Source organism: Somniosus microcephalus, chromosome 13 (assembly GCF_052327205.1).
Source record: "Somniosus microcephalus isolate GS21.2 chromosome 13, FLI_Smic_1.0, whole genome shotgun sequence".
NCBI lineage: Eukaryota > Metazoa > Chordata > Chondrichthyes > Squaliformes > Somniosidae > Somniosus > Somniosus microcephalus.
In genome coordinates this window covers 72,642,116-72,663,847 of record NC_140999.1, presented here as the reverse complement: position 1 = coordinate 72,663,847, position 21,732 = coordinate 72,642,116, and the positions used below count along the sequence as shown (strand labels likewise).

General features: G+C 45.7%; 1 protein-coding gene across 3 annotated transcripts in view; it reads left to right on the top strand.

Annotated features, from left to right (window-relative positions):
• The window catches only part of LOC147108419 (scaffold attachment factor B1-like), a 90,822-nt gene extending 73,145 nt beyond the window's left edge, over window positions 1-17,677 (top strand). The window contains exons 16-21 of one of the 3 annotated variants that reach the window (XM_086005037.1): window positions 742-898; window positions 2,237-2,307; window positions 3,379-3,535; window positions 8,725-8,762; window positions 11,075-12,543; window positions 15,231-17,677. In XM_086005037.1, the coding sequence (XP_085861163.1) occupies window positions 742-898; window positions 2,237-2,307; window positions 3,379-3,535; window positions 8,725-8,762; window positions 11,075-11,429 (778 nt within the window). In that variant the 3' untranslated portion in view covers window positions 11,430-12,543; window positions 15,231-17,677. Of the gene's footprint in view, window positions 1-741; window positions 899-2,236; window positions 2,308-3,344; window positions 3,536-8,724; window positions 8,823-11,074; window positions 12,544-15,230 lie in introns of those variants that run through there. The other 2 variants (XM_086005038.1, XM_086005039.1) reach the window with 2 other exon arrangements.
• Window positions 17,678-21,732: the final 4,055 nt, after the last annotated feature.

Here is a 21,732-nt window from a genome sequence, read left to right as displayed (position 1 = left end):
TGTTATGCCAGTGTCTGCAAAATGTCAATAAATGCCAAGTATTTCAGCAGGCACTACGGTGCCATTTAAAATTTTCTTCCAACAGCCTGAATGCAGATAAGAGATCTTATGACAGATCATCTTCAATCGTTGCAATGGAGTTCACCCATTGATTTACTGACCTTCAAACACTGTAAGCCTCCTGGAAAGCTGCCAGAAAATGCACCCGCCCTCCCCCGATCCCCCGCCATTGATGGGCAAAAAATTAAAGTTTAAAAGAAGAACCTTGGCAAAGGAGGCGTTTGAAGTTCCGGCGTCCATCCTCATAAGTCCTGCCAAACTCCTCATGGCTGTTAACACTGCTGAAAGACCTTTTAGTGGCAGCACTCACTGGCGAGATTTAGCACGGGCAGCAATGCAAGCGGAGAACTTCAAAATGGATGTTTTGCCCGCTCCAACTGATTGGCAGCACTGCTGTTGGCGAGAGTTCTTTTAATGTGCCAAAAATGGCGGCCGCCTCGGGACCCGCTACCAACTGGCGGAAGAGCGCGGGCCGGTGTTTTCTCACCATTTCATGGCGGTAACGGGTGACTCAAACCACCTGAATTTCTAGATCATTGTAGGGTTAAGCTGAAGCCTCCCTTCATTCTGATGTAAACAGCAAGGGCTGGCTGAATTTTCCTGTGTTGCTTGCTGATTTTTACCTTGGGTCTGGCCCTGATGTGTAACCTGAAGAGTTTTCTTTATTTTTTTCCCCACTAGAGAACGTGAGGCGTGGGAGCGAGAAACCCGACAGGAGCGGGAAGCTAGAAGAATGCTGGAGAGGGAGCTGAAACAACTACAGCTCGAGAGGATGCGCCTCGAGAAAGAGAGGCTGCAACGAGAGGCACTGGAGACGCAGAAATTTCTAATGGAAGGGGTAAGGAGAGGAAACCCTATTACAGATTGGAGTAGAGCACTTGTAGACTGAGATAAATTTAGAACTTTGCCCTTTTGTGATTGCCAAATTTGCCCATGTTTCCTTTCCCTTGCATTGTATTTTGCTCTGTAATGTCCACATGGTGCCCCAGAATTTGCTAGAGCAGTGTATTTCACGGTGTGCCCCATTAGTTAGACTTTTATCCTCTTCCTTCAGCTCAAAATTTTTGCACGCAAATTGCTATAAGTGTAAGCTGATAACAGGCATCTGGGACCTTAGTGAACGACGGGGCCAACAATCTATCTGCTTAACCAATGAGATTTAATGATAAAGAAACAGGAACGACGGAGAAGTAAATGAGGATGAATTAGAGTCAAATCAGATATAGAAAGAGAAATAGAGAGGGGATAAAAGGTTGGATTAAGAGACAGAAAGGGAAAGTAAGAAAAATATTTTAAAATGTAAAATTTCTAAGAACAATTTACTACCTGCAGGAATGAGACTGCACAGTTTCAATTGTTCCCTTTCTGGGCTAGAGAGGTTGAGTGGCATTGCAGGAACATATATCTCTCATTAAAAGTTTGTGTATATAGTTCAATCTTATTTTCATGGTGACATTTGTATAGAATAATGTCTGATATGAAGCACCGTGGGACATTTTTCTAAGTTAAAGGCACTATATAAATACAAGATTTTATTGTTGTGGGCTGGTATTGGTATCCGCTCTGAATATATAACAGGTCTGGTGCAAAATTAACCATGATGGGAACTAGTACATGTTGATACAGGGTCAATATAAAAAATTGAGCTCCTTGTATGGGCCCAGGTTATGTTATACCTTGATGCTGCAGGGAGTGTTCCATTCCCTGATCTCTGCTGAGTTGAGTAATCTCAGCGAGGGTAGCAGTAAGGGCCATGTAATTAGCCTAAGTTCTCGGCAGTAGGGGAGATAAACCAGATGGCACTGCTATGACCTTTGCTGGAAAGTATATTTGGCTTACATGTGAACAACAGCCATATTAGCTGCTAGTATCTGTGGAACCATGCCCCAGAATGAGGTGGCACCTTCAGGAAAGAAGGGGAAGGAAGTGGGGGGGGGAAAAAAGCAAGGATATTGAATTCTATGCAGGTGTTAGTATGGTAAGAATTAAGATGTAAAGATTATCTATTTGCTGCTCTTCTGTAAATGCTGCTCCACGTGTATTGTTTCAGGCAAATACAAAATTATTGAGAACCAGTAGTGATTTTAATAAGAGTGGAATATAATCTCCTTAATTTGGGAGTGTATTTTCATGCATGTTTACAACAGCGTGTGACATTGTGTCCTTTTCTACACAGGAGACAAGGCGAGAGCAGAAACTACTCCGTAAGATGCATGAAGATACTACAAGACCCTTTGCTGATCTTGGGTAAAGAGAAAATTGTTTTCACCCTACTTTCCAAGTCATGGAGAAACATCTATTAAATATTAAATAATAATAGAAATCATGCAGTTTCCCTAATAGCTCCATGGATGACTGTGTCATCTGTTGTGGTATAGACCCTTGCAAAGGTTCCTGGTTTTGATCCTTAGTCAGTGCTGAAATAGAGTTGTGCAATTTACTGTGGCAAATTTCTTTAAACTTGGATTAAGCTTTGCAGCTTAATCTAGGTCATAGGAATCTGGCACACTGCACTAAAAATGGGAAATACTTTGCCTACAAAAGAAAAAGTGTAAGACCAGAGAGCAGGCACATGCAAGACTTCTTTCCCTTTTACTGCAGGCCAAAAGTTATCCAAGGAACAATGAGAAAAATATCATTTGTTAAAGAAGAGCTTTGCTCCTGGGGAAGGAGATAGATTAAATAATTTTGTTAACCACTTCCAGGAGTGAGCGGGAAGGGGAGTGTGGGAAGTGAACCTTTTTTTTCTTGCCTGTTTCCCCCTCCAATTAACTTTCTTCTTCCTCTGCTGCAAGTTTGACTCCCTCCAGAAGCACCAAGAGATATCTGGTACCTTACTCGGTGTCTATGATTTATCTGTGAGCCTTGATGGTGAGTGTTGGTAGGCTTTTCAACAGTGTCACAACTGAGCCTGATACACTCACTTGCTTCTCGCAGCGATCAGCAGTGGGAAGCCTGGCTGGTTTTCCTATGCCTAATCCACAGATGCTGAGGACCAATTGCTCTTTCCTGCTGCTGCTCCAGGTGAGATCAGATAACTCAGCATAGACTGTGGATTAAATTGGTGCTTTTTGGGCCTGTATGGCTCAACAACTATTGGATGAATTTGTTGAGTCATCATGGGAGATTATATGAGGCGATCTTTCAAAGTGGAAACTCCTTCCTCCCCTGAGTATGAAAAGTATATTGTGACTCGGTTTTAATCTGCTAATTTTAGATTAACCTGAACAGTTTGCTAATCCTGATGTAATCAAAAAGGTTTGATTGGGGCACTGTGTCTGCAGAACTGTTGTGAGTGATTGTCCTGATATAAAACAGGCATCGTGAGGCATATGAACGAGAAATCCGAGAGGAGCGGGAGGTTAGAGAAATATTGAAAAAGGAGCTGGAGCGACTGGAGTTCGAGAGGCTGCACCACGAGAAAGACAGGCTGGAACGAAATGCAATGGACAGGAAAAGATTATTCGGCGGAGGGGTAAGGAGAGGGAACTGCAGAGCAGATTGGCGTAAAATGTTTATGCCCTGAGACACATTTTGTAACTTTGCCTTTTGTGTTGAGGAATCCCCATGTTTAGGTTGTGTTGGCCTTGGTTTGGCTGAAACTTTACCATAAGCATTTAGAAATAGAAAATACCTTGTTCAGCCTTGTAATGTGATACAAATGTCTCCACTTTTAAGGCTGACAATCTACTCCAAACTCTGCCTTTTGTTGAATATCAGACTCGTCTTTTATATTAATTTTTCCCAACCTCCGTGGCAAATTAAAATCTTGTTCATTATTGGCTTTTATACAATCATTATCATCTGAAAGAACAGTTGCAATTGTTATTAAAAAACTGTAGCGCAGTTATTGGGCCACAGAACTGACAGCTCTGCTGGCTTATGATGGTGATGTTTTCAAACCTTTTCATTCCTTGTTTTCAAATCCCTCCATGGCCTCGCCCTCTCCCTATCTCTGTAATCTCCTCCAGCCCCCGCCCCTCCCTATCTCTGTAATCTCCTCCAGCTCCTCGCCCCCTCCCTATCTCTGTAATCTCCTCCAGCCCCTCGCCCCCTCCCTATCTCTGTAATCTCCTCCAGCCCCCGCCCCTCCCTATCTCTGTAATCTCCTCCAGCCCCCGCCCCTCCCTATCTCTGTAATCTCCTCCAGCCCCCGCCCCTCCCTATCTCTGTAATCTCCTCCAGCCCCCCGCCCCTCCCTATCTCTGTAATCTCCTCCAGCCCCCCGCCCCTCCCTATCTCTGTAATCTCCTCCAGCCCCCGCTCCTCCCTATCTCTGTAATCTCCTCCAGCTCCTCGCCCCCTCCCTATCTCTGTAATCTCCTCCAGCCCCTCGCCCCCTCCCTATCTCTGTAATCTCCTCCAGCCCCTCCCTATCTCTGTAATCTCCTCCAGCCCCCGCCCCTCCCTATCTCTGTAATCTCCTCCAGTCCCCGCCCCTCCCTATCTCTGTAATCTCCTCCAGCCCCCGCCCCTCCCTATCTCTGTAATCTCCTCCAGTCCCCGCCCCTCCCTATCTCTGTAATCTCCTCCAGCCCCCCACCCCACCCCCCCGAGATATCTGCGCTCCTCTAATTCTGCCTTCTTGCGCATCTCTGATTATTATCGCTCCACCATTGGTGGCCGTGCCTTCTGTTGCCTAGGCCCTAATCTCTGGAATTCCCTGCCTAAACCTTTCTGCCTCTCCACTTCTCTTTCCTCCTTTTAAGACACTCCTTAAAACCTAGCTTTTGGTCACTAGCCCTAGTTTCTCCTTATGTGGCTCAGTGTGAAATGTTGTGTTTTCTAATACTCCTGTGCAACGCCCTGGGACGTTTTATTATGCTGTATAAATACTTGTTGATGTACCCAGCTCCACGGCCATTGCCGTGTTCTCAGCCTGAACAGGCTGACTTTTCATTACTCTTCGAAATGCTGCCAAGTCTGCAGAAGTATGTATCTGTAAATGTCACCTTATCCCTGTGTGTGGTGGTCTGAAACCATCTGAATTCATTTGTAGATTTATTTTTGTTCTGTATTTGTGCCCTTCTGGACATAGGAAAGACTTGCTGATAAAACTAGAGAGTGGAGACACTTTTTTGTTTATAGTGTGTGTTGATTCTGGAGCTGTAAAAAAGTTCAGTTCCTATGATGTCATGTTGTAACTTCTTGCTGCAGCAGTGCGACTGTCACTGTGTGTTCCTGCTGATTGTGAGAACTAGTTTCCAGTTTAATTGACTTAACTGTCTTTATTCTGATGTTTGCTGATACTGACTTGTTAGACAAGGGTCCTGGACAGCTCTTCTCCATCCCAGGTGGATGCACGGTCATGGTCATTGTGGGGGTGATGATGTCACATGGTGTTGTCCCAGTGCTGTTAATGTGTTTTGATATTTTGTGTTACCTTTTTCTCTTCAGATCCTGGGCCTCATATTTTGGCTGGCTATACAGCTAACCTGCTTTGAGGCATATGCCAATTACACTCTTAATCCAAACACTTGGCAGTGTGACATTTTCTTCTTTCCTATAGAGAAGGGTATACCATCGTGTGCAGCATTCTGTCATGTCTACATAGCCACTACTTGATTTACTTGGTCTTGTCTTCTCTGCCTTGGTGGTGTCTTCAGCTGGCTTTCTCAATAACTAAAAATAATGAATCGTGATAAAATCGCATCTTATTGCTCCATGGAGCAACACATTAGATTCACCTGGTCAGCTCATGCTGACACCCTGAGCACTGCTGACCAGCTAACCAGATGATGGGGGTGATAACGACTGGGCTGCCAATAAGCTACCTTTTGCTGCTTTATGGAATCAGCCAAAAGTCATGTAAAAAGTTTGAAACATTACAGATATGACAGAACCTAGTTAAATCACTATTTCCTGATTTTCTCCAATAGTTAATGCTGGTTAGTTGAGACAGAAGCAAAAAAGTTTAGTAAGATAAATAAATCTACATAATATAGTTTAAAATCTTTTGTCTACACACACTTCCTGTCAAGTTTTTCCATTATAAATGTCTATTTCCACATTTATGACATTGGCTATGAAAACTTGTCTTGCTTTAAATGCACGTTCCTGCCAGTGCATTTCTGTGGGGCAAAGAGTCCTGCTTAGTAACAAGGTAAGTTCTTATTTCGGCCAATTAAATATGAGAGCTGATCAAAAGCAGCAAAAGTACCACTGAAGAATGACTAACCAGAAAACCACATAATCAATTCCGAAGCAGCAAGTGTTATAAAGCCACTTCATCAAATTGCACATATTTCTTTACTCTGCCATAGTCTGTTGTACTCCGGTCAGCATATACAGCTATGAATTGCTTAAAAATCTAAATCACAAGTTAATTATTTGTTAGAAATGGCTCAGGATATTCCCCTGTGCTTTCTCTCCATGGCTTCAGTTGGAAATTTCACAGAGCCGTGGGTGCTGGAATAATTCGCCTGTTATGAGTAATTACGTTAAATTTACAGCGCAGAAACTGGCCATTCAGCCCAACGTGTCCAAGCCTCCTCCCACCCTACACAAAAGCAAAATACTGCGGATGCTGGAAATCCGAAATAAAAACAGAAAATGCTGGAAATACTCAGCCGGTCAGGCAGCATCTGTGGAGAGAGAAATAGAGTTAGCGTTTCAGGTCGATGACCCTTCGTCACAACTCCACCCACCCTACTTCATCTCATCCTATCAACATAACCTTCTATTCCTTTCTCCCTCATTCATGTACTTAACGCTGCTGAAAGAGGGCCAGGTAGCATTGTGGAGAGAGAAACAGTTAACATTTCAGGTCGATGACCTTTCATCAGAACTGGAAGCAGTTAGATATTTAACAGTTTACGCAAGTACAAAGCCAGGGAAAAATTTGGGGTGGGGGGGTAGGGTAGAGAACAAAAGGGAAGGTCTGTGATAGGGTGGAGGGCAGGAGAGATTAAATGACAAAAGGGACGATGGTGCAAGGCAAAACGGGGGTGATACTGGAAAAATAAAGAAACAAAAGATGGGTCCAGAGGATGTCTAAATGGCAACAGCAGAATCATTACCAGCACCTGCTGTCCAAGAAAATGGGAGCAGTGCTTATGATGTGAAGTTGCTACTGTACATTGGAACAGGAGGAGTCCATTCAGCCCTCGAGCCTATTGTGCATTCATTGGGACCATGGTTGATCTGTATCTTAACTCCATCCACCTGCCTTGGCTCCATATCCTTGGCTAGCAAAAAACTATCGATCTCAGGTTTAGAATTATTAATTGAGCTAGCATCTACTGCGTTTTGTGGGAGAGTTCCACACTTCTACCACCCTTTGTGTGAAAAAGTGTTTCCTAACTTCTCTCCTGAATGGCCTGGCTCTGATTTTAAGGTTATGTCCCATTAACCTAGACTCCTCCACTAGCGGGAAAAAATTCTCTCTACCCTATCAGTTCCTTTCAACATCCTAAAAACCTCCATCATATCACCCCTTAACCTTCTATATTCCAGGGAATACAAGCCTAGTTAATGTAATCTCTCTCATAATCTAATCCTTGGCGGCCTGGTAATATTCTGGTGAATCTGCGCTGCACTCCTTCCAAGGCCATTATATCCTTTCTAGGGTGCGGTGCCCAGAACTGTACACAGTACTCCAGATGTGGTATGACCAGGGCTTTGTATAGGTGTAGAAAAACTTCCTCCCTTTATATTGTTGAGGCCAGAAGGTTGTAAAGTATCTAATCGAAAGATGAGGTACTGTACCTCAAGCTTGCATTGAGTTTCATTGGAACAGTGTAGGAAGCCGAGGACAGAGAGCCCGTTTGGGATAGAGAATTAAAATTGCAAGCGGCCGGAAGCTTGAGGTCACGCTTGCGGACTGAATGAAGGTGTTCAGAAAAGCAGTCGCCCAATCTGCATTTGGTCTCCCAAATGTAGAGGAGACCGCATCGTGAACAGCGAATACAGTATACTAAGTTGAAAGAAGTACAAGTAAATCGCTGTTTCACCTGGAAAGTGCGTACGGGGCCCTGGACAGTGGGAAGGAAGGAGATGAAAGGGCAGGTGTTGCATCTCCTGCGCTTGCATGGGAAGGTACCGGGGTAAGGGGAGTGGATGATGGAAGACTGGACCAGAGTGTCACGGAATGAACAATCCCTTTGGAATGCTGACGGGCGGAGATGTGGTGTTTGGTGGTGGTATCGCGCTGGAGGTGGTAGAAATCGTGGAGGATGATCTGTTGAATGTGAAGGCTGGTGGGGTGGAAGGTGAGGATAAGGGGGGGCACTATCGTGGTCCTGGGGAGGGGTGAGGTCAGAAATGTGGGAAATGGGACTGACACAATTGAGGGCCCTGTCAACCGCAGTGGAGGGGAATACTTGGTTGAGGAAAAAGGAAAACATATCTGAAGCACTGGCGTGGAAGGTGGCATTGCCAGAACAGACGTGACGGAGAAACTGGGAGAATGGAATATAGTCCTTACAGGAAGTGGGGTGGGTAGCTGTGGAAGTAGGTGGTAAACAGCCTATCCCCAGAATGGAGATAGAGAAGTCAAGGAGGGGTAGGGAAGACTCCGAGATGGTCCATGTGAAGGTGAGGGAGGGGTGGAAATTGGAAGCAAAATTGATGAAATTTTCCAGGAGTGGGAACTCCTATTGTGTTTAGGCTGCGGCAGGGTCTGTGGGTTATGTTTGTTTATTCAGTTGTATTTTTTCCACACAGGAGGCAAGACGAGAATCGGAACGGTTTTACCGAGAGAGGTAAGGGCTATTCTGTGACGTGCACTATGAACAAGCTCCGAAAGGACCCTCTGATGCTGGGTAAAGAAAAATTGTTTTCACTCTGTTCAGAGTTATGCACGCACGCCTAATAGGTGTCATAAATTCCCCATTACCAATCAGAATTATAATTTTGCAGCTCTGCAGTGGGTAAATGCATCATGTATCTCACTCTCACTCACCTCTCACCTCTCACTCACCCCCCCCCCCCCCCCCCGCTCACTCTGCCCCCCTCCCTCCCTCCCGTTCACTCTGCCCCCCTCCCTCCCTCCCGTTCACTCTGGCCTCCCTCCCGCTCACTCTGGCCCCCCTCCCTCCCTCCCGCTCACTCTGGGGGCCCCCCCCCCTCCCTCCCGCTCACTCTGGCCCCTCCCTCCCGCTCACTCTGGGCCCCCCTCCCGCTCACTCTGGCCTCACTCTGGCCCGCCTCCCTCCCTCCCGCTCACTCTGGCCCCCCTCCCTCCCTCCCTCCTGTCGAAGTCTCGACTCCCGAGTAAGACTCTTTAAACACAAAGTATCGTCAAAGACAGGCTTTATTTGCTTGCAAGGGAAGGGTTGTGTAGTCAAAGGCTACATCAGACCTCTTCGAAGTAAAACAGAATTTGTAACATATTTATACAGTACAGAAACAAAACTGGCTTTCTATGCCACATTACATAGTATTAAATCATACCTGATTACAAAGGCACAGACCTTGCAAATTATTGAAACAACGTATTCCAGGCTTCGTTAAAAATAACGAACGGAACTACCTTGGGATAAGATTAACTAATCCTTTATTATGGGATCCCTTTGTTCTCCCACTGTACCAACTGAGCCTGTGGGCCGATGTTTACTTTATCATGTCCTTGGCTATAAATTTGGTAAATGAGGCTCCTTGCTAAGCTTATCATAGATAAGGAGTACATATGTTGCATCCCTAAATTGCCTCATCCTTTTGAAACTAATTAATTAGTGAATCCTGCTGTCGGCCATTTTAGTTCTGTATTCTATGCCCAGGAAGCCATTTTGTGTCTAAGTGAGAAACTGTACTTCCACATTCCCTCCCGCTCACTCTGGCCCCCCTCCCTCCCTCCCCGCTCACTCTGGCCCCCCTCCCTCCTGCTCACTCTGGCCCCCCTCCCTCCCTCCCCGCTCACTCTGCCCCCCTCCCTCCCTCTCCGCTCACTCTGGCCCCCCTCCCTCCCTCCCCGCTCACTCTGGCCCCCCTCCCTCCCTCTCACTCACTCTGTCTCTCTCGCTCACTCTGTCTCTCTCGCATGCCCTCTCTCTCCACTCTGCGTGGAGACTGCGGTATGAATAAAGCAGGCAGCTGAAACAAAGTCAGAAACCCGACAGGATCATGAACCAGTAGAATGGCAGTACAGGGCCACCGCAGAAAGTCAGTGAGAACAAACTGCTGAAGGAGTGTAACGGAGGGACAAGTATGAACGCGGCCACTAAAACATGAGAAATGGGAGGGATTTGGTGCAGGGTCACATGGGAATGCCTCCCTGGTTGAACTTTGAGACTGGAAATTGTCAGTGTCTATTGACATCACTGTCAGCTAAGGAGTTGGAGGCGGGGCGGGACTTACGGCAAACAATGTATTTTACAGCTAACAAAGTCTATTTACAGAATCTATTTAAAAAGAGTCTACAGCAAATGGAACTCGTGACCAAAACTGCAGCAACTTCTCCTGATTATTAACAATAGTGATTTCTCCAGCAAAATGCAGTGAGTGGAGGATAGTTACGTACATGTGTGCGTAAAATCAATCCCAGTCACTGATGGAGGAATTACCCAGTTGTCTCCATTCTGGCTGGGAATAGTGGTGTCACTATATGTAGCTCGAAATGGTTGGGGGAAAATAAAAGAAAATAAATTAAACTGTATCCTATGCTGAGGGAGGATCTTGCACGGACTTTAGCTAATCAGAAAGAACACAGGCAGCCAACCCCTGCCAGCATCATTTTGGTCAAATTAAATGGATTTAAATTAAGGGAAGTTGACAAACATTAAACAAAGCGCTCCCAGGAAAGCAGCAGTACCAGTGAACAAAACACAAATTTACATTTTAAAGTTGCAAATTCACTTTTTTTTTAAGTGAATTGTCAACTGGATGTTTACCCTTGCCTCTTAAGTTCTGCATTACTTGGTCTCCAAAATAGGTAGCACCATTGCCTACTTGCCTATGTGACCTCCCAGTCTTCAGCTCGGGTGACATTGCTGCAGACCTTTCAAGCCTTTGAGGTAAGCTTATTTTAACTTTATTTAATTAAAAAATGTAATTAAATATAAATTTTGTTTTGCAGCTCTCCCGATCCTTCCACAATGTCCCGCTCCCGCCACCATCAGCACATCCCCCCTCCGTTCCTGCCGTCATCGGCCTCCCCCCGTTCTCACTCAGCCACCATTGGCATTCCACAGCCCCATCTCGCTCGCCATCTGCCTCTCCCCACGCCTTCTCGGACGCTTCCCAGCCTGCTTCCAGCCACCTCCGGGCTCGGGGCTCGGGTCTCAACTGGTTTGTTGGCCACTCCCAGAAATTTTTTTCTTGGGCCTCGTCGCGGCAGCTCCCGTCCCACCAACTCCATGGCCCCGTACTCCCCTCCCCGTCCCAATGCATCCTCTTCGGGGGGTTCCCAGCAGTATTTAGTCTATTTATAGCAGTATAAGCAGGATGGGGAAAGGGGGTGGGAAAGTAATGGGAGGGGGTTACAAGGGTAAAATAATTTTATAGAGTAATAAATGATTTAAAAGCAACAAATGGATATGTGACACTGGCTTTCTAGTCATGCTGGTGGGGGGGGCAAAGGAATGGGGATGAGGCAGGAGGCAATGCAGAGTGAAGGAGATGAGGGGAGGGAAGGGAATGGTGAGGGGAGGCAGTAGGGAATTGGAGGGGAAGGTGTTGGGAAAGCGTGAAAGGTAGAGAAGGCAATTGGAGTGAGGGGTTGATGAAAGTGGGTAAGCGAAGGTGGAGATGGGGCAGAAGAGAGTGCAACATGGGTGCCGGACAGTGGGAAAGGATAGGGTTAGATGTGGAGCAATGGAGTTCGAGCTCTATTTACATTGCATTCTGGTGCACTCTTTCTCCAGCCACATTCTTTTTCTTTGTTCTTATCTCCCCCCCTCCCCCCAACCAATCAGATCAACCCACTCATGCCCTTAGCCACAACCCTAACTCTCCTCCTGCAACCACTGCTGTTCACCAATCAGATCAACCCACTCATGCCCTTAGCCACAACCCTAACTCTCTCCTCCTGCAACCACTGCTGTTCACCCTCATTCTCCTCCCTGTGACTCCCAGGGCTCCCACTCTTCACCCTCTGGCTCCCATGACCCCATCCTTTCTTCCTCGTATGCAGTAATCCGATCTCTTTCCTTCCTCGCGCCCCCCTCCCCCCTGGTGGAATTCACCAGCTGTGAGCTGTCAGCACCCTAGTTATATCTCTCTCATTTGCCTTCTGCTTTTGACCCAAAGATCACTTTGTGATTCACCACCCCAAAGCAAATAGCCAGGCTCTTCCTGTGAGCTGTTGGCATATGGCCCTCACTGCTGCCCAAACCCGCCACCTGAAAGGCTTTCCATGGCCATCTGCATTTTCCTTCCCTGCCCCTCTCCTGCCTCTGGAAAATGCTGTCAGCAGCTCTATCGTCACCAAGCCATGCCACACCACTATCTCTCACCTGAAACGAAAGAGAGAAAAATAGAAGAGCGAGACGAGAAAGGCAAAGAGAAGTGGAAGAGAGAGAAGCAAAAACACAAAGATGACGTGAGGTGAGAGAGAAACCATATGCTCCTATTTTTTGTGAACAAGCCTTGATCACAAAAAACAATTCAGTCTTCTACAAAAGTATGAGGACCGGTAGCAGTGCCATACTCACTAATACCTTTGATCCTTTCACAGTGGTTTATGACATTTTATGGAAAATGGCTCCCAAATTTTATTTGGGATGACAAATCTTTTCATATTATTTGGACATGGTATAGAGAGGGAGGAGTCACAGGGGCTTGCGATTCCAGTCTTGAAACCTAAGGATTTATCAAAAATGTTGCACTAATCAAAATTGCATTTTGGTTAAAAGAATGCACATCCTAAGTATAAATGGAAAGGAAGATTTAAAAAGGAAGCTAGAGGTGATGCATGATTTATCAATTTCAATGTTGTGGGGCAACTAAAAAAAACAAACCATGCTGGAATAGGTGGGAAGAGAAATAGAGGACAAGGTTGTGCACTGGTCAGCTCACATTTAGAGTATTGTGTTCAATTCTGATCATCGTGCTACAAAACAAAAATACACTCGGGACCAAACGAGCTCCTGGACCTGAAATTTCCCTCTGTTAAAAGAATGATTATATCTTATTCAGATTAAGATCACACACACGGCGTAACATTTCCAAATTTGCTGCTGATACAAAGCTAGGTGGCAGTGTCAGTTGTGAAGAGGCCTCAGGGGGATCGCGACAGGCTCCGAGTGGGCGAGAGCATGGCAGATGGAATATAATGTGGATAAATGTGAAGTTATCCACTTTGGTAGAAAAAACAAAGGCAGAGTATTTCCTAAATGGTGAAAGATTGGGGAATGCAGATGCTCAAAGGGACCTGGGTGTCCTCGTACATGAGTCACTGAAAGTGAATGTGCAAGTGCAGCAAGCCATTAGGAAGGCAAATGGTATGCTGGCCTTCATTACAAGAGGATTTGAGTACAGGAGTAAAGAAGTCTCACTCAAATTATATAGGGCCTTGGTGAGACCACACCTGGAGTACTGTGTACAATTTTGGTCTCCTTACCATCGAGGGAGTGCAACGAAGGTTCACGAGATTGATTCCTGGGATGGCGGGACTGTCGTACGAGAAGAGGTTGCGTAAACTAGGCCTGTATTCTCTTGAATTCAGAAGAATGAGAGGGGATCTCATTGAAGCATACAAAATTATTACAGGGCTTGATGGGGTGGATGCTGGGAGAATGTTTCCCTTGGCTGGGGAGTCTAGAACCAGGGGCCACAGCCTCAGGATAAAGGGTCGGACATTCAGGACTGAGATGAGAAGAAATTTCTTCACAGAGGGTGGTGAATCTTTGGAATGCTCTACCCCAGAGGGCTGTGGAGGCTCAGTCATTGGGTATATTCAAAACAGAAGTCGATAGATTTCTGACTAGTAAGGGCATCAAGGGATATGGCGATAGGGCCGGTGAATGGAGTTGAGGCAGAAGATCAGCCATGATCTCATTGAATGGCGGAGCAGGCTCGAATGGCCGACTCCTGCTCCTATTTCTTATGTTTTTGTGTCCTAGATCTAACAGGCGATGAAAACAAACCATCTCCCAAAGGTGACATGGAGGATTGGAGTACACTAATTCACCTCTTGTAGCACTGTGCAATATTTTTTTCTTGAGTGGGGCACTGAGATCTTCGGTGATTTTAATAGTGGCAATTGCAGTCCTTAAACCAGAGATTTGTATTCTTGGTTTCCTGGCTCAAGGGATAGTCTTTAGAACATTGGGGAAAATGTTGCTGGTGGCCAAATGACTGGTTTTGACCCAGAAATCAGATAGTCTTTTGTCCAACAACTTTTGGGAGAATGTCTGTGGATAATTTTAAGCTGTAAAAGGCTAGCAGGTGAATAAAAATAATCGCATAATTTGAGTTATTATGGCTAGGATCAGCATGGTGGAATAAGTTAGCTTACTGTCCATATACTTCTAGGACCTGGATTCAAATCCAGCCCAGGTATGGAAGTAGTCTCGTCCTGCATGAGTTTAGAGCGTCCCGGCTCAGTTACTAGGGGATATTTGCTCATACCACATGTGAAACTTGGTGTTAAATGTATGTACATGAGTGGGATTTGTTTCTATATAATTAACTGGTTAATCCTGCTGGTAACCATGTAACCACCACCGCCTCGTGGTTAAGTGCACCGTGTGGTGTTGCATCTGCCAATAATTCAGCACTAAGGACAGCTCCCGGGTGAAATGGAAATGCCTCGTTAATGCAGTACAGAATGCTCTTCTGAAGTTAGGATTCAGGCATATTAGGGCAGAGTAGAGGGAATTGTTCTCAGTTCTGAGTTATTCTGTACTTGTCTTGGATGTCCTAGATACTGTCCAAAGAAACCTTTCATTCCCTAGCGTTTGTCTTTATATTGATGTCCACAGAAGAATTACTCCAAATTGTTCTGACCACCGTAAAAACACATCGTTTTGGCAGTAGATATTCTTGCCAAATACTCAATGGCAAAAGGAGCAAATGTTCTTAAATAGGTTGAACAGGACAATAAGCAACTACTGTTTTCGTAAACCACTTTAGAAACATCTGAATAAAAAGGTTACTGTATCATAATCATCATAATAAACCTGAACTTTCATTAGCATACCAATTTTAAACAATATCAGCCTTTTAGGTGTGTGAGATTCCAGTTTAAACATCTCCTTTATTTATTGGATAATTTTTTTTGGCCTCTGCAGGCACCACCAAGATTGGAACAATGACCCTGGGCAGAAGGTGGAAGCATTTTTTCTTTGTCTTTGGCAAAGCAACATAGGTGGATGAATATTGGAAAGAAATCGAGGAGTAGGAGCCTCGCACCAAGTCACACTTGGTAGAGGCATCCAGGGCTGTCTGGGAGGTTTGGACTGAGTGGAACAGGCAGAAGTTCAACAAGCTGACCCTTCATTAGAGGCTGTGCAATGTCAGGCCATGTGGGTTGCACAGAGTGAGATAACAGCTATTTTCCGGTACAAGGAAGGGATATTGGTTCGACAATAGAGTCCAAATCGAACCTTTTTCAAGTAACCTTGAAATGTTTGAGCAGATAGTGGTCCCCCAACCATATCGTAGTGAACTATTATGAATTGCTCACATTCCATTCACAGGACACCAAGGAGTGGAGCATACGAAGCGTCGTGTGCTGCAGCATTTTAACTGGCCGTCGGTTTTCGTGGATGTAGCACAATATTTTAAGACTTGTGACCAGTTGGTAAAGCAGGAGATCTGGCCAAAGTGTGGTTACAATCTCTGCCCACTAGTAATGTACCATTTAAAAGGGTGGGCATTGATATAGTGGGACCCCTGTCTGTTAACTCTGGGAAAAGGTACGTCCTGATTATGAGGGATTCTGCCTCCGGATTTCCAGATGTAGTAGCACTCCATCAATTGAAGCAGATAGAGTTGCTTGTGCCCTGCTAGTAATGTTTATCCGGGTTGAGTTTCCAGAAGAAATTCTATTCGACTAGGGTACAGATTTTGTGACCCGTTGGTTGCACAACTGAGGGAGCAATCAAGTCGAATGGCTCCTGCTACCCCATACCATCCTCGGACAAATGGGCTGGTGGAAAGGTATAATGGGAGAGTGAAGCGCGTACTACACACGTACGCAGAGCAGAACTTCACTGACCAGGATGAACTGTTGCCATAGGTCATGTTTGCATATAGAGAGATGGCACAGAAATCAATGGGCTAGTTGCCCTTTGAGCTACTATATGGGCGCCGAGTACGTGGGCCGTTACTGTTGATCAAAGAGGCTTGGTCAGGGAAATGCCTTGGCAAGGAAAGAAATGTGGCAGAGCGTGTGATTAAAGTTAGAGATGATTTGATTACATTAGCAGAAGTAACCCAGCAATGTCTAAGTAATACAAACAAAAGGCAGAAATTCTGGTACTATCACAATGCTTGTACACAAGAGTACCCGATAAGGCGGAGTGCTAGTGCTACTGCCGACGAAGCAACAATGGTTACAGGTCCACTCAGAAGTTCCATGTACAGGAAACTTTGTGATATCCGGCACCGACGGGACCGAGCTGTTGCCGTCCCATCAAAACTGCCAGACAAACCAGCGGTAATGTTAAAACATACGGAGCTTTTGAGCTCCGTATCTAGCAACAAACCCTGTTGCTTAGCAACAGCTTCTAAACAGCCGGCCGTAGCTTGCAAGCGTCTCTGTAGCTAAGCAACAGCTTTAGCTAGACCTTGCAGAGCCTGACTGGTGGAATAAAAAGCAACGAAAAGAGAAAAAAACTTACTGAACCGACTCCTGAATTTTGCCGGTGGATCGAGCATTCCGGACAGCTAACCTCCGGATAAACCAAAGTTTCCTGTACTGTGGCGGACAAAGGAAATTGTATTATGTGGTTGATATGCCATTTTGGCAGCGTAAGTTTTGGGTTTACCATGTAAATAAGTTGAAATCTTACTGACTGCTAGGCAGCTACTGTAACAGTGAAATATTTGTGGGGTTTTTTGATCTAAAGATCAATTTGTTGTCTTGTTTTCAAGATCAGATTGGTTCATAGATTTAATTACCATCGTTCCTTTGATCAACAAGATTTCATATGTTCCTTTATGAAAGCCCAGAGCCAGTTAACAAAATCCTGTCTAAACCTGTATGCTCAGGAATGTGCAGACAGGTTATATCTCATGATAGATAGACATCCCATATATTCATCATTTTAATTTGGGAAATCCCTTCTCTTTTGTTTGGAAATATGTAAATAGTGTTTTTTGGGGGGGTGGGGGAGAACTTATTTAAATGTAAGTTGCACCCATGAACTACCATATGCGTTTGGAAGATAGAAGCTAAAAGTAGGAGCTTTTAAAACAGCAAGGGATTCTTTCAAAGCCAGTTATCTGAACAGCTATGGAGTTCTCATCAATAGACCCTACTTGAGGGCGAAGAAGCAGAATGATGAGAGGCTGAATTCAACACAGTTACACAAAATTTCTTTTGGTTATCGGACTCTTGAACTAAATTGAAATCTGTTCTTACTAAGGATAAATGACCATAACTGAGTTTTTGTGTGTGTATTATTATAAATATCTATCTAGATCTATGTTGTACTTTTAGTTTCTGCTGATTATTGTGCTTCACATTGCTGTTTATTGACAAATAAAGTTCTTGGTTGCTTTAGTCTATAAAGCTGTAGCCTGCATGGTAATATCTACTGTTTCTGAGGAAACCTGGTCGTGTTACAGACACCACATTAAGTTCAGAAAGCAGATTACTGCCAGTGGGTAATTGTTAGCTCTGGAGTACATGGTGCTGCCAGGGCAGAACGTAGCAAGGGGGAAAAGCTGCCAGATCACATTGGCACCAAGGTCCACTTACAGGAGCAGTTGCTAACCATGGAAACGAGCTGTGGCATGGACATGTGCATAAAGCAGGGAGAAGAAAAGGGGAAGCAATGCCGGTGCAACAAAAAGAGCGTGACAGTTTACTGGCAGAATGGGCCCCAACACCAGTTCACCGTGTGACAGGCTACTGTGGCTCCCGCTGATAATCCCAGAAATAGTCATTGTATGAAAACTAGCCTTATTTCGAATTGGATGGTGACGACAACTGTTTCTGTTGGGGCTTTTCCCAATCACTTTTCTCGTGTTCCTGGCCGGACTAGAGAAGCAGACAGGAGTCTCTTTAGAACCAAAACTTGGCTCTTTGTGCCAAGAACGGGGTCAGTATAGCTCCACTCTTTAAAAACTAGCTCCAGTTTTCATATTCTCATGTTGCCACAGAAGACTGAAAACTAAACATGCTGGTCGAGGCCGGGACTACTGTCTAGATTTTAGCTACAGATAGGTTTATACACAGGTTTAGATTTTCTACAAGCTGGGTTGGCAGAGTTCATAATTATTGCAGCTGTTCTCGGCATGTTAGGAACACTTGCAGTAAATATATGTTGAATTTAAAATCTTGAGTATGGCATACAGCGCCGTTCACCAAACCTTTCTTGTGTCACAATGTTGACGGAACGGTAGCATAGTGGTAATGTTGCTGGGCTAGTAATCCAGAGGCCTGGACTAAAGATTCAGAGACACGAGTTTAAATCCCACCACGGCAGCTGGGGCATTTAAATTCAGTTAATTAAATAAATCTGGAATAAAAAGCTAGTAATAGTAACCATGCAACTATCGGATTATCGTAAAAACCCATCTGGTTCACTAATGTCCTTTAGGAAAGGAAATTACCTGATCTGGCCTATATGTGACCCCAGACCCACAGCAGTGTGGTTGACTCTTAACTGCCCTCTGAAATGGCCTAGCAAGCCATTGTAACAAACTGCTACAAAACACAAGAAGAATAAAACTGGACGGACCACTCGGCACCAGCTACGGACACGACAAAGGCACACCCAGCCAAATCGACCCTGCAAAGTCCTCACCAACATCTGGGGACTTGTGCCAAAATTGGGAGAGCTGTCCCACTGACATAGTCATACTCTCAGAATCATACCTTTCAGCCAATGTCCCAAACTCCTCCTCCATCACCATCCCTGGGTATGTCCTGTCCCACCAGGGGTGGTGGCACAGTGGTATACAGTTGGGAAGGAGTGGCCCTGGGATTCCTCAACATTGACTTCAGACCCCATGAAGTCTCATGGCTTCAGGTCAAGCATAGGCAAGGAAACTTCCTGCTGATTACCACCTACTGCCCTCCCTCAGCTGATGAATCAGTACTCCGCCATGTTGAACACCACTTGGAAGAAGCACTGAGAGTAGCAAGGGCACAGAATGTACTCTGGGTGGGAGACTTCAATGTCCATTACCAAGAGTGTCTCAGTAGCACCACTACTGGCCGAGTCCTGAAGGACACAGCTGCCAGTCTGGGCCTACGACAGGTGGTGAGAGAACCAATATGAGGGGAAAAACCTACTTAACCTCGTCCTCGCCAATCTACCTGTCACAGGTGCATCTGTCCATGACAGTATTGGTAACCATGACCACCGCACAGTCATTGTGGAGACGAAGTCCCATCTTCACACGGAAGACACCCTCCATCGTTTAGCACTACCACCGTGCTAAATGGGATAGATTCAGAACAGATCTAGCAGCTCAAAACTGGGCAGCTATGAGGCGTTGTGGGCCATCAGCAGCAGCAGAATTATATTCCACCACAATCTGTAACCTCATGGCCTGGCATATCCCTCTGCCATTACCATCAAGCCAGGGGACCAATCCTTGTTCAAGAACAAGTGTAGAAGAGTATGCCAGGTGTACCTAAAAATGAGGTGCCAACCTGGGGAAGCTGCAACACAGGACTATATGCATGCTAAAAAGCAGAAGCTGCATGTTATAGACTGGGCTAAGAGATCCCACAATCAACAGATCACACAAAACCTCTGCAGTCCTGCCACATCCAGTCGTGAATGGTGGTGGATCATTAAACAACTGACAGGAGGAGGAGGCTCCATGAATATCCCCATCCTCAATGATGGTGGAGCCCAGCACGTGAGTGCAAAAGACAAGGCTGAAGCATTTGCAACCACCTTCAGCCATAAGTGCCGAGTGGATGATCCATATCGGCCTCCTCTTGAGGTCCCCACCATCACAGAAGCCAGTCTTCAGCCAATTCACCACGTAATATCAAGAAATGGCTAAGCGCACTGGATACAGCAAAGGCTATGGGCCCCGACAACATCCTGGCTGTCGTGCTGAAGACTTGTGCTCCAGAACTAGCCACGCCTCTAGCCAAGCTGTTCCAGTACAGCTACAACACTGGCATCTATCCAACAATATGGAAAACTGCCCAGGTATGTCCTGTCCACAAAAAGCAGGACAAATCCAATCCGGCCAATTAACACCTCATCAGTCTACTCTCAATCATCAGCAAAGTGATGAAAGGTGTCATCGACAGTGCTATCAAGCGGCACTTACCAATAACCTGCTCACAGATGCCCAGTTTGGGTTCTGCCAAGATCACTCTGCTCACGACCTCATTACAGCCTTGGTCCAAACATGGACAAAGGAGCTGAATTCCAGAGGTGAGGTGAGAGTGACTGCCCTTGACATCAAGGCAGCATTTGACCGAGTGTGACATCAAGGAGCCCTAGTAAAACTGAAGTCAATGGGAATCAAGGGGAAAACTCTCCACTGGCTGGAGTCATACCTAGCACAAAGGAAGATGGTTGTGGTAGGCCAATGGGGCTGTGATGATGGAGGCCAATCATCACAGCCCCAGGATATCGCTGCAGGAGTTCCTCAGGGCAGTGTCATAGGCCCAACCATCTTCAGCTGCTTCATCAATGACCTTCCCTCCATCATAAGGGGGATGTTCGCTGATGACGGCACGGTGTTCAGCGCCATTCACAACGCCTCAGATAATGAAGCAGTCCATGCCCGCATGCAACAAGACCTGGACGACGTTCAGGCTTGGGCTGATTAGTGTCAGGTAACATTCGTGCCAGGCAATGACCATCTCCAACAAGTGAGAGTCTAATCACCGCCCTTTGGCATTACCATCCCCAAATCCCCCACCATCAACATCCTGGGGGTCACCATTGACCAGAAACTTAATTGGACCAACCACATAAATACTGTGGCTACAAGAGCAGGTAAGAGGCTAGGTATTCTGCAGCGAGTATCTCACCTGACTCCCAAAGCCTTTCCACCATCTACACGGCATAAGTAAGGAGTGTGATGGAATACTCTCCACTTGCCTGGATGAGTGCAGCTCCAACAACACTCAAGAAGCTTGACACCATCCAGGACAAAGCAGTCCTCTTGATGGGCACCCCATCCGCCACCTTAAACCTTCACACCCTCCGCCACCGGCGTACCGTGATTGCAGTGTGTACCATCTACAAGATGCACTGCAGCAACTCACCAAGGCTTCTTTGGCAGCACCTCCCAAACCCGCGACCTCTTCCACCTAGAAAGACAAGGGCAGCAGGTGCATGGGAACATCACCACCTCCAAGTTCCCCTCCAAGTCACACCATCCTGACTTGGAAGTATATTGCCGTTCCTTCATCATCGCTGGGTCAAAATCCTGGCACTCCCTAAAAGCACTGTGGGAGTACCTTCACCACACGGACTGCAGTAGTTCAAGAAGGCAGCTCACCACCACCTTCTCCAGGGCAATTAGGGATGGATAATAAATGCTGGCCTTGCCAGCGATGCCCACATCCCATGAACGAATAATGAAAAAATACGTTTTATGTCACTGTTTAACATTGAAAATCCCTATTTAAACATTTAT